Genomic DNA, 11397 nt, shown 5'->3' with positions numbered 1-11397 from the left:
TTACGTTTTTCATGCTACTATATATACTATGACGTTTTATGGCTTACTATACTATTGACATTTTTTACTTTTTATGCCTTACTATACTATGACGTTTTTGACATTTTATGCCTACTATACTATGACGTTTATGAGCTTACTATTCTATGACGTTTTTTGACATTTTTATGCCTTACTATACTATGACGTTTTTATGGCTTACTATACTATGACGTTTTTTAACATTTTTTTATTATCATTACTATACTATGACGTTTTTTGACGTTTTTATGACTTTAATATAACGTGACTTTTTTTTACATTTTATGCCTTATTACTATGACAGTTCTTTTGATGTTTTTATGCCACTCCTATCTATTACTATGACGTTTTTTGACATTATGCCTCACTATACTATGATGTTTTTATGCGCTACTATACTATTACTTACTTGACATTTTTGACGTATATACAGTACGTTTTTTGACGTTTTTGCCTTACTTATACTATAGACGTTTTATGGCTTACTATACTATGACATTTTTGACGTTTTTATGCCTACTATACTATGACGTTTATTTGACATTTTATGCCTTACTTATTTGACTATTTTTTTGGACGTTTTTATGGCTTACTATACTATGACTTTGACTTTTATTTATACTTGACGTTTTTATGCTTTACTATACTATGACGTTTTTTGACATTTTTTGACTTATAATGTGACTTATGACGTTTTTATGGCTTACTATAACTATGAGTTTTTGAGATTTTTATGCCTTAACTATTACTATGACGTTTTTTGACATTTTTATTACTTACCTTTATACTATTGAATTTTTTTGACGTTTTTTATGACTTAATATAATGTGACTTTTTTTCAAATGTTTTTATGCCTTTACTATACTATTGACGTTTTTGACGTTTTTATGGTTCTTACTTTATACTTATGACGTTTTCATGGCTTACTACTTACATTACTATTTTTTGACATTTTTTTTAAGTTCTTACATGCATTTTTTAATGTTGCCTTACTATATATGATTAGATTAAAATTTGACTATATTAGTTTAAAATTGCCTTCATATATTACGTAGGCTTAAAAATCGTCTAAGATAAAGTACATTAGATGTTAAGGCCATAAAAATTCAAGCACTAAACGATAGTATAGTAAGCCTATAAAAAAAACGTTCAACATATAAGCGTTCATTATATTAGAGCTAAAACATCCGTGATAGTTAAGCATTAAGAGAATACGTCAAAAAAATGTATATAGATTAGTAAGGGCCAAAATTTCAAACAACGTCATATATTAATAGCCTAAATCAAAAAATGTATGTATAGTCAAGCCATAAAAACGTCTATTAGTTATAGTAAGGCAAAAAAACGTCAAGAAAAACGTCATATTATTAGTTAAGGCATAAATAATGTTCAAAAAAACAATTCTATATAGTGTATCAGTAAGCCATAAAAAATCGTCAAAAAACGTCAACATTTATATCAATTCACAAAAAATGCGTTCAAAAAACTGTTCATAAGTTATTAGTAAGGCCATAAAAAACGTAAAAAACTTGATAGTATAGTTTAAAGCCATAAAAAACGTCACTCAGTAGTAGTCTAAAGCATAAAATTGTCACAAAAAACTCGTCTATAGTTATATAGTAAGCATAAAAATCTGTCGAACATAAATGTCATAGTTATAGTTAAGCCCATAAAATATTGTCATAGTTATAGCAAGGCATAAAAAACGTCTAAAAAACGTCCATAGTATAGTAAGCCATAAAAACGTCAAAATAACTTTCATGGTATAGTAACCATTATAAAACGTCATAGTATTAGCAAGGTCATAAATAAACGTATAAAAAACGTCACTTATTCATATTAAGTCATAAAAACGTCAAAAAATGTCATAGTATAGTAAGCCATAAAAACGTCATAGTATACTAAGGCATAAAAATGTCAAAAAACGTCATAGTATAATAAGGCATAAAAATGTCAAAAAACGTCATAGTATCGTAAGCCATAAAAACGTCATAGTATAGTAAGGCATAAAAACGTCAAAAAACGTCACATTATATTAAGTCATAAAAATATCAAAAAATGTCATAGTATAGTAAGGCATAAAAATGTCAAAAAACGTCATAGTATAGTAAGGCATAAAAACGTCAAAAAATGTCATAGTATAGTAAGCCATAAAAATGTCATAGTATAGCAAGGCATAAAAACGTCAAAAAACGCCATAGTATAGTAAGCCATAAAAACGTCAAAAAACTTCATGGTATAGTAAGCCATAAAAACGTCATAGTATAGCAAGGCATAAAAACGTAAAAAAACGTCACATCATATTAAGTCATAAAAACGTCAAAAAATGTCATAGTATAGTAAGCCATAAAAACGTCATAGTATACTAAGGCATAAAAATGTCAAAAAACGTCATAGTATAATAAGGCATAAAAATGTCAAAAAACGTCATAGTATCGTAAGCCATAAAAACGTCATAGTATAGTAAGGCATAAAAACGTCAAAAAACGTCACATTATATTAAGTCATAAAAATATCAAAAAATGTCATAGTATAGTAAGGCATAAAAATGTTAAAAAAATGCCATAGTATAGTAAGGCATAAAAATGTTAAAAAAAATGTCACATTATATTAAGTCATGAAAACGTCAAAAAATGTTATAGTATAGTAAGGCATGAAAACGTCCAAAAATGTCACATTATATCAAGTCATGAAAAGGCCAAAAAATGTTATAGTATAGTAGGACATGAAAACGTCAAAAAATGTCATAGTATAGTAAGGCATAAAAATGTAAAAAAAACGTCACATTTTATTAAGGTATAAAAACGTCAAAAAATGTCACATTATATTAAGTCATAAAAAACGTCAAAAAATGTCATAGTATTGTAAGGCATAAAAATGTCAAAAAACGTCATAGTATAGTAAGGCATAAAAATGTCAAAAAACATCATAGTATAGTAAGCCATAAAAACGTCAAAAAATGTCATAGTATAGTAAGCCATAAAAACGTCATAGTATAGTAAGGCATAAAAATGTCAAAAAACATCATAGTATAATAAGGCATAAAAATGTCAAAAAACGTCATTGTATAGTAAGCCATAAAAACGTCAGAGTATAGTAAGCCATAAAAACGTCAAAAAACGTCACATTATATTAAGTCATAAAAATATCAAAAAATTTCATAGTATAGTAAGGCATAAAAATGTTAAAAAAAAATGTCACATTATATTAAGTCATAAAAACGTAAAAAAATGTCACATTATATCAAGTCATGAAAACGTCAAAAAATGTTATAGTATAGTAAGGCATGAAAACGTCCAAAAATGTCACATTATATCAAGTCATGAAAACGCCAAAAAATGTTATACTATAGTAAGGCATGAAAACGTCAAAAAATGTCATAGTATAGTAAGGCATAAAAACGTCAAAAAATGTCATAGTACAGTAAGCCATAAAAACGTCAAAAAACGTCATAGTATAGTAAGCCATAAAAACGTCATAGTATAGTAAGCCATAAAAACGTCAAAAAATGTCATAGAATAGTAAGCCATAAAAATGTCATAGTATAGCAAGGCATGAAAACGTCCAAAAATGTCACATTATATCAAGTCATGAAAACGCCAAAAAATGTTATAGTATAGTAAGGCATGAAAACGTCAAAAAAATGTCATAGTATAGTAAGGCATAAAAATGTAAAAAAACGTCACATTTTATTAAGCCATAAAAACGTCAAAAAACATCACATTATATTAAGTCATAAAAAACGTCAAAAACTGTCATAGTATAGTAAGGCATAAAAACGTCAAAAAACGTCGTACTATAGTAAGGATAAAAACGTAAATTCTGGGGCCCATCCTAGTATAGTAAGGCATTAGAGTTGCCAATAAATCAAATGTGAATGTGTTTGGACTGTGGGAGGAAGCTGTAGCCCCTGTAGAGACCTCACACAGGGACAGGGAGACCACCCAAATTCCACATAGAAGGGCACCAGGCCTGGGGTTGAAACCCAGTGTCTTCTCACTGTGAGAAGACAGTTCTAACCATATACCATATCATCAGTTGACATTTTTCTGATGATGTTCAGTACCACCTTTATATTTTCACATGACGTGAGCCTTCAGATAGCCCCCACCCTTTCGGTTAATCAAATGCTAGCATGCCTAAATTGGTTGTCTTGGAAACGTAGCCTCTTGGAGGGACATTGAAATTATCTAATATGACTTCATTTTAAACATAGTGCGAATGTGTTCTCTCAAATATTGGTAGGGACACTTCTGTGCTCCCAAAATATTGGTAAGGACATGTCCCTACCGTCCATATGCAAACCTCCGCCCTTGATTGGAACTATGATAAAATGAATTGTCCCAATTAAATGAAAAAATGAATAAACTAAAACTAAAACTGACTGTTGTTTGTCACACTCAAAGTTACCTTGACTGATCCAATAGCATATTTCTCCTAACAGATTTGTCATGTGTGTCGTTGGGCACAACTGCAATGTTGCAGTCCTACACACCAGGAGAGATGGACAGAGAAAAGTCAGACTTCAGCAAAAAGGTCCAGCACGTTTTTTTTTTACTCACAGGATCCACAGGGGTGATGAAAACAGACTAATCTTCCTTTTACTTCCATTTGAGCAATAAAAATAAAGCACAAAAAGAAAGAATATCTCAAGCTCAGTGGAGACAAAGATTCATTCCAGCACAGCATCACATGGCAGACTGCTTTAGTATCACAACACATGATCACAGATGACTGGCAGTTAGCATCGTGCTACATTAGTTGCTAAAAGCCCTACTGCCAAAAGTGGGGAATTATAGGATTAGGCCACTGCAGTGCATAAAACCCTTCCCTCTCTGAACTTTTCACCGAATCCCCCCAGTGGTTTGTGTGCGCTTCCTTTTATGTGCAGATAGCAATCAATTAAATCACACATTAACTAAATCACTAGCAGTCTCATATCAGTGACCACTAGCTGTTGAGGACAATGATTGTCACTTTGTCAAAGTGAGGACTTTGAACACACACAACTCTGCTAATTCACAGAGGAATTTCAACAAGCCAGAGCCTGACAGAGCAGTCTGAGGGGAGGGAAAGGTTTACAGGAGCATTCAGAGCACAGAGTAGGGGGCATTTTCTTGATCCGTTTTATTCTTCACTTTACCCCATTTTTTTCTCTGCGTTGGATTCAATGAGGTGTAGACACTGAGGAAGAGAGAACAATGTGGAAAGCAACAGTGTTTGTGTTCCTGCTGCTAAACATGGATATGCAGGTGAATGGTGCTGATAAGACGAGCCGGTCTGCTGCAGGAAAGTCCGGGCCAGAGGAGAAGGCAAAGACAGAAGAGGCTGAAGCCAGTGACACCATTTTTGCAAATGACACTGCTTCTTCTTCTTCTTCTTCTTCTTCTTACTTGGGTAACTTGCTGGTGGTACCCATGGATGGAAGTCACTGGGTGGGTATGAAGGCCATTGCCCAAGAAATGGGTCGCCGTGGACACCGGGTCACCGTGGTGATACCAGAGGTCAGCATACGGATGGGTCCGGGGAAATACTACGACACTGAGATCCATCCTGTTCCTTATGACAGGGCTTATATTGATTCTGTGGCGTCCGCACATAAGGACATGATGCAAAAATCTTCACAGTCATTCATGGTGAGGACAAAGAAACGATTCTCCCACATTCTGAAAGTTATAGACTTAATCCACGGAACTGCAGAGAGTCTACTGTTCAATGACAGTCTCATCTCACATCTGGCACAGCAGGTGAGTGCAAACACAAAGGCTGAACATCAGGATTAACTGTAAAAATACAAAACAATTGCCTTGCACTTTTTTTCTGAATTTGTGTGACATTTATTGGGACTGTGTCTATTACTCTGGATGTGTTTTTTTGGGCTCGTGCTGTGTTTGATTGCACTGTACTGTAAGGTGTTTATGTTACTGTGAACAAAACCTGACGTGGTCGTGAGATAAGTTCTGTGACACAAATTTCTATTGCAGAGTAACTATAGCTGTCCCATACATGTAGCGGAGTACGAAGTACAGTATTCTCTGAAATGTAATGAAGTTGAAAGTACTCTGTTTACTTTTTGATAACTTGCTTGAAAAAATGAATGAGAGAGAAGGATAGTGGGAGCTGACATGCCTCCTTTATTCTGTATGAGCTACAGATGAGTATATGAAGGAGAAGAAACAGTGAATTTTCTTAATTACTACTCAGATACTACAGAAGATTCATCCCTCTTTTCCTTCCCTCCTTCTTACTCTTTTACTCTGCAGGGCTTTGATGCCGTGTTGACAGACCCCATGGTGCCCACAGGCTCATTAATAGCTCGGAAATTAGGTGAGTTCTGATCCACTGGGATTATCTGTGTGCTTGTACATCTGCACATTTTCTCACCTCTCATTGCTAAATCATTTCAGGTATCCCCACTATTAATTTGTTGAGAGGTATTCCATTTTCCTTGGATGTGAACTCTGCAGGCTGCCCCTCCCCACCCTCGTATGTACCTCGCTTCTTCACCGGATACTCAGATAAAATGAGCTTCAAGGAGAGAGTTGTCAACACTTTGGTGAGCGTTTATAGGCACATATACACGGGCAGATGCATGCATGAAGAACGAATGTGTTTTCATTGTGTAAAATGACTATTTCTGAGACGTTGGCCCTGAAGCGCCTTGCCTTGCTCTACTGCACATTCAAAGTCATGTAGTTCATGGTGGCCTAGTTAAACCTGGACTACATTACTGAATGCATGTGACCTCAGTTTAATCACTGTTACAATTTAACTCATAAAACTAAAATTAAACTCTTTGCCAATCATCAACACCTTTTGCTGTGCATTTGTTTATTGTCCTGTGATACCTCTGACCCACAGGTAGCTTTACTGGAGCCGCTGCTCTCCCGACTGCTGTACTGGCGCTTTGACCAAATGGCCTATCAGTTCCTGGGAGAGGAGGTGGGCGTAGCTGAAGTACTGTCAGACTCTGCTATCTGGCTGCTGAGGTAACATGTACAAAGGTTGTATATTGATGTTTGGGAGAAGAATACACAACAGAAGAAGAACCTACACACACATATACTATTACACTAACAGGCTAGGAATATAATGTGAATGCATATATTTACTTTCACAAAGTCCTACTGACTTTTATGCCACTGAATCTCACTGAAAGAAAGATTTAAAAAGTCTCAGTCTCATATTCAGGTGAATATTGTGATACTGTGTTTAAATAGGATTGACTTGATACTGGAGTTCCCGCGCCCTCTCATGCCTAATATGGTACTAGTTGGTGGCATCAACTGCAATGTGAGAAATCCTCTGCCTGAGGTAAGAGCTCTGAGTGTTTCTGATCTGGAAAACTGTATCAACATTTTGATTTTATTTCACTTGTTCATCACTTCACCTGTTTGATTTTAATGCAGGAACATAGAGGGATGAATATGGAAAGGGAAATAAATTCATACCCCTACAATGGGTTTGTGTTTTTGCAGGATTTGGAGTCCTGGGTGTCAGGAGAGTTTGGGTTTGTGGTGTTCACTCTGGGCACTATGGTGTCAGATCTGCCAGAGGAGAAGACCTCCATCTTCCTAGAGGCCTTCAGACAGATTCCACAGAAGGTAAAGGAATATATTTGAGCATATGCATGAAAATGATAAGATTCTATATAACAAGACACAGTTAAAAGATCAATAAATAACTCTTTGTGTCTTTTGATAGGTGATATGGAGATACACTGGGCAGGTTCCTGACAATGTCCCAGAAAATGTGAAGATGATGGGATGGGTGCCTCAGAACGACCTACTAGGTCTGTGTGTCTATTTCACATATCATATAACAGCTGACATCTTGCAGTAATTGCACGTTCAACTAACTTTGTGTGTTTGCATGTTAGCACATCCTGGAGCTCGGGCTTTCATCACTCACGCTGGTTCACACGGTATCTTTGAGGGACTGTGTCATGCTGTTCCCATGGTGATGATGCCAATAGGGGCAGACCAGCATCACAATGCACAAAGGCTGGCAGATAAAGGAGCCGGAGTCGTGGTGGATATTTTTTCCATCACGACTGAAAGCCTCCTTCAGGGACTGAATGAGGTCCTACATGACGTCAGGTGAGGGGTCGGAGCGTCACTTGCATCAGTTTTGGGATCTGCTTTTGATACCATCATATTCTGGTGTTGTATTCTTAAACTCTCCTGGTCTGTTTGTGTGTGTCCAGGTATAAAGAAGATGTGCAGAAGCTGTCAGCTCTCCATAAAGACCGGCCAGTTGAGCCACTCGACCTGTCAGTGTACTGGACAGAGTATGTGATGCGCCACAAAGGGGCTAAACATCTTAAACCTGCTGGCATTGACCTCAACTGGATCCAGTACTTCTGCCTGGATGTAATAGCGCTACTAGCTAGCGTAGTTCTGCTTTTTGGCATTTTGATAGTAAAATGCATGAAACTATGCTTCCGCAAACTGAGCAGGAAGAGGAAACGGGACTAGCATGGTGCTACCTTTGCACCTTCAGGTTGTGCAGTAACACAGAGATGAAGACAATGTTGAGCTTTTAATCTCAGACAGGAGTGTTTGTTAAGGGTTCGTTAACAGTGTTTGTATGGGGAGATTAAAAACTCATGATTGTCTTTCAAACATTAAAACAAAGTCATTCAAACTGTTGATGATTTAAAGGTGTGAAAGGGTGTAAGAATCAGTGAAGCCATCTAGTGATCAAAAAGACATTTAATAAACAGAAAAATACATAATATTATTATACTCCATTATGGTCTTGAGGACAATGATGAGTATTAATGGCCACCCTTCTTCGGTGGGAACAGGGCGTACTCTACAGCCAGAGCAACAGTAAAGGCAGCAAAGCCCCACTTGAATCCTTTCAGCAGAACATCTGACAGAGTCACGGCGCGAGCGAAGCCGCCTGAGTATCTCCATGCCTCATTACTACAGAGTGACAGGAGAGAAAGACGTGTCAGGAATCAAACTGTATACATAATGAAGTCAGCTATATCTCATGTGTGTAAAAATACTGACCGTGCCCATGGGTCCTTCAGGCCCCTGGCTGCCAGCCTCTGCTGTGTGAACTCCAGTGGTGTCCCCTCTGCCTTCCACTGCCGCCAGTCTGGCATGGACAGCTTGCTGTGGCCGTGGTCACCTCCCATACTGAAAACAGATACACATACAAGTGTGTTGATTTTGTTTTAGCCCTTAGCTTTGAACTAGTTGTATTGTGTCAGGAGTTATCAAAACTGGAGTCAAGTCAATGAAGCTTTGGGTCTGCCGTTCACAAGAAGCATCTGCGGATGTTAAAAGTGCCTCACAAAAGAGAGATCTCATAAGACCTATGATCTATAATTGTTGATCTGCATGAAGCTGGAAAGGGTTACATAGTAATCTCAAAGAGTTTAAATATTTATCAGTCCAGACAAACTATAAATGTTTATAATAATAATAATGTTAGTTCTGTAGCTACTCTTCCATTATAAAGGCTTAAAGGAATCATTGGAGCCGATTAACGTCTCTGTTCAAATGCAAGTCACTGAACCATGGAGGTACAGCACAGAAGAAGCCTCTGCTCTCCAAAAAAAAACATCAGATACATGCCTGAAGTTTGCAAAAGAACATCTTGGCACTCCATAACAGCACTACTGAGAAAATGTTTTATGGACTGATGATGAAACTAAGGTTAAATTGTTTGAGAAGAACATGCAGCACTATGTATGATGTAAAAAGGACACTACATACTAACACGAAAACATCATCCCAAAGGTCAAGTATGATGGAGGGAGCATCATGATTTGGGGCTTTCCTGCCTCTGGGCCTGGACAGCTCGACATCATCGAGGGGAAAATGAATTCCCAACTTTATCAAAGTCTATCAGAGGATAATATCAGGGTGGCTGTTGTTCACCTGCTGAAGCTCAGTAGAAGGAAGGTGATGCAGCAGCACAATGACCCTAAATAGGGATGCCCCGATTGATCGGCTGCCAATCGACCGATTTTCATTAAAAACAGTTTTACAAAGTGTGTGAGACTGATATAATGTACGCCATCTGCACTTCATGGAACAATAAAATTTCTACAATTTGAATGCAGCCTGTATCTGACTTGAAATCCTGTTATTCTTTAGTTTGCATGATGCAACTGAGTTAATGTTCTGACTACTGAGACATATTGCCTTTTATTTATTGAACTCTTTGTACTCTTTAGCCTATTGAATAAGCATTTTTTTCTTGTCTTAATAATTGTTATTAACAATTTATAATCATCAATTCACATAAATAAGATAACTAATTAATTATTATATTGGGTAATTCACTTGTCCTTACAATAGGATACTCGTTGCTTTGCTACTTGGGAGTTTTTTGTACTGCTCCGTTGAACAACGTCAACGCATGTTGTTGACTGAATAAGGATGATTTTTTTTTGGTCCTTTAATTAGGTTACGCTGGCGCCTGTAGGAGGTCCCAGTACACTACAAAGCCAAGCAGACAGAAAGACCCCCGATCAAGCTGTTATAAGAAAAAAGCCGAATGAAGAGAAGCATTCCCACTAGATATTAAAGATGCTTGAATGCATGAAGTTTACATGTTACACTTGTACGTTATTGAACATCTGACACGTCTGACCATAAGTTAACAATGAATGGCTATCTGAAACCAGTTGCTGTCATTGATCATTTAGTTAACTTGTCGACCCAAAAAAAAAAAACGATCTGATTATCAGAGTGATTAAAGTGCAGACACACTCCTGTGTGGTGGAGGTAGACAGCGTTTCCTCAGCTAGCATTACGTTAGCTCAGCTAGCTACGTTCTCTCGTTTCATGAATACAATTGCTGCGTTTGTTCGACGACGCATTATTTGACTTACATCTTCATATGTGTAAAGATAGTGTTGCCATCCAATGTGATACAGCTCCGAAATGTGCCTTGAAAATGTAAGTTATTGTGAAGAAAACACAGCGTACCTGAGTGGTTTGTTGTGACCTCTGCTGCTGGACTAAAGCTTACGACAGATAGCAATCTTTTGCGGCATAATGACGGCACGGCGTGCGGGCCAAAATACCAAAGCGTCTTTTTGAGAAGGCGTTTTGACATCTTCCTTTAGTGAAAAACAAAATGAAACCAGTACAGCAATTTAGTGCATATATATATATATGAATAAACAAGAATATATGTGCTCATTTATTATGCAATATCAGCCTGATCTTTTATGCAAACGATAAGACAGTATCTGTGTCAACATTACAAAATTATACACAATATTAATAATGTACAATTAAGACTACACATTTAAGTATTTATTTCTGATCAGGACAGCCAAAGATAACTTAACTGTTTCTTAATGTTTATACTTTTTAAAATATCAAGCCTGTACACTATTTTAAAATA

At 36.5% G+C, this 11397-nt stretch overlaps 3 protein-coding genes across 3 annotated transcripts in view; 2 read left to right on the top strand and 1 right to left on the bottom strand.

Annotated features, from left to right (window-relative positions):
• The window catches only part of LOC111228807 (UDP-glucuronosyltransferase 1-1-like), a 20891-nt gene extending 12271 nt beyond the window's left edge, over positions 1–8620 (top strand). The window contains exon 10 of the mRNA XM_022754875.1: positions 8503–8620. The gene's annotated coding sequence lies outside the window, so the exon portion shown is untranslated. The remainder of the gene's footprint in view (positions 1–8502) is intronic.
• On the top strand, positions 5010–8523 carry LOC111228806 (UDP-glucuronosyltransferase 1-6-like). Its single transcript, XM_022754874.1, has 9 exons — positions 5010–5768; positions 6285–6348; positions 6429–6577; positions 6883–7010; positions 7242–7335; positions 7500–7625; positions 7726–7813; positions 7901–8120; positions 8228–8523. The coding sequence occupies exons 1-9, from the start codon at positions 5223–5225 to the stop codon at positions 8496–8498; spliced, it is 1686 nt and encodes a 561-aa protein (XP_022610595.1). The 5' UTR covers positions 5010–5222; the 3' UTR covers positions 8499–8523.
• A 97-nt stretch (positions 8621–8717) lies between the features above and the next one.
• Positions 8718–11056, bottom strand: ndufb3 (NADH:ubiquinone oxidoreductase subunit B3). Its single transcript, XM_022754880.1, has 3 exons — positions 10974–11056; positions 9042–9170; positions 8718–8951 (listed from the first exon to the last, which is right to left on the bottom strand). The coding sequence occupies exons 2-3, from the start codon at positions 9167–9169 to the stop codon at positions 8801–8803; spliced, it is 279 nt and encodes a 92-aa protein (XP_022610601.1). The 5' UTR covers position 9170; positions 10974–11056; the 3' UTR covers positions 8718–8800.
• Between the last annotated feature and the right edge of the window lie 341 nt (positions 11057–11397).

This window comes from Seriola dumerili, unplaced genomic scaffold (genome assembly GCF_002260705.1).
Source record: "Seriola dumerili isolate Sdu_G_001 unplaced genomic scaffold, Sdu_1.0 BDQW01000226.1, whole genome shotgun sequence".
Taxonomy (NCBI): Eukaryota; Metazoa; Chordata; class Actinopteri; order Carangiformes; family Carangidae; genus Seriola; species Seriola dumerili.
This window is presented reverse-complemented; position numbering and strand designations above follow the sequence as displayed.

Excerpts from the sequence above, each read along its gene's own strand:
- LOC111228806 (XM_022754874.1), top strand. The coding sequence starts at position 5,223 with ATGTGGAAAGCAACAGTGTTTGTGTTCCTGCTGCTAAACATGGATATG. Across the intron at positions 6,349-6,428 it reads ATTAATAGCTCGGAAATTAG|GTATCCCCACTATTAATTTG; the intron begins GTGAGTTCTGAT and ends AAATCATTTCAG. Across the intron at positions 7,011-7,241 it reads TCTGCTATCTGGCTGCTGAG|GATTGACTTGATACTGGAGT; the intron begins GTAACATGTACA and ends GTGTTTAAATAG.
- ndufb3 (XM_022754880.1), bottom strand. The coding sequence starts at position 9,169 with ATGGGAGGTGACCACGGCCACAGCAAGCTGTCCATGCCAGACTGGCGG. Across the intron at positions 8,952-9,041 it reads CTGAAGGACCCATGGGCACG|TAATGAGGCATGGAGATACT; the intron begins GTCAGTATTTTT and ends GTCACTCTGTAG.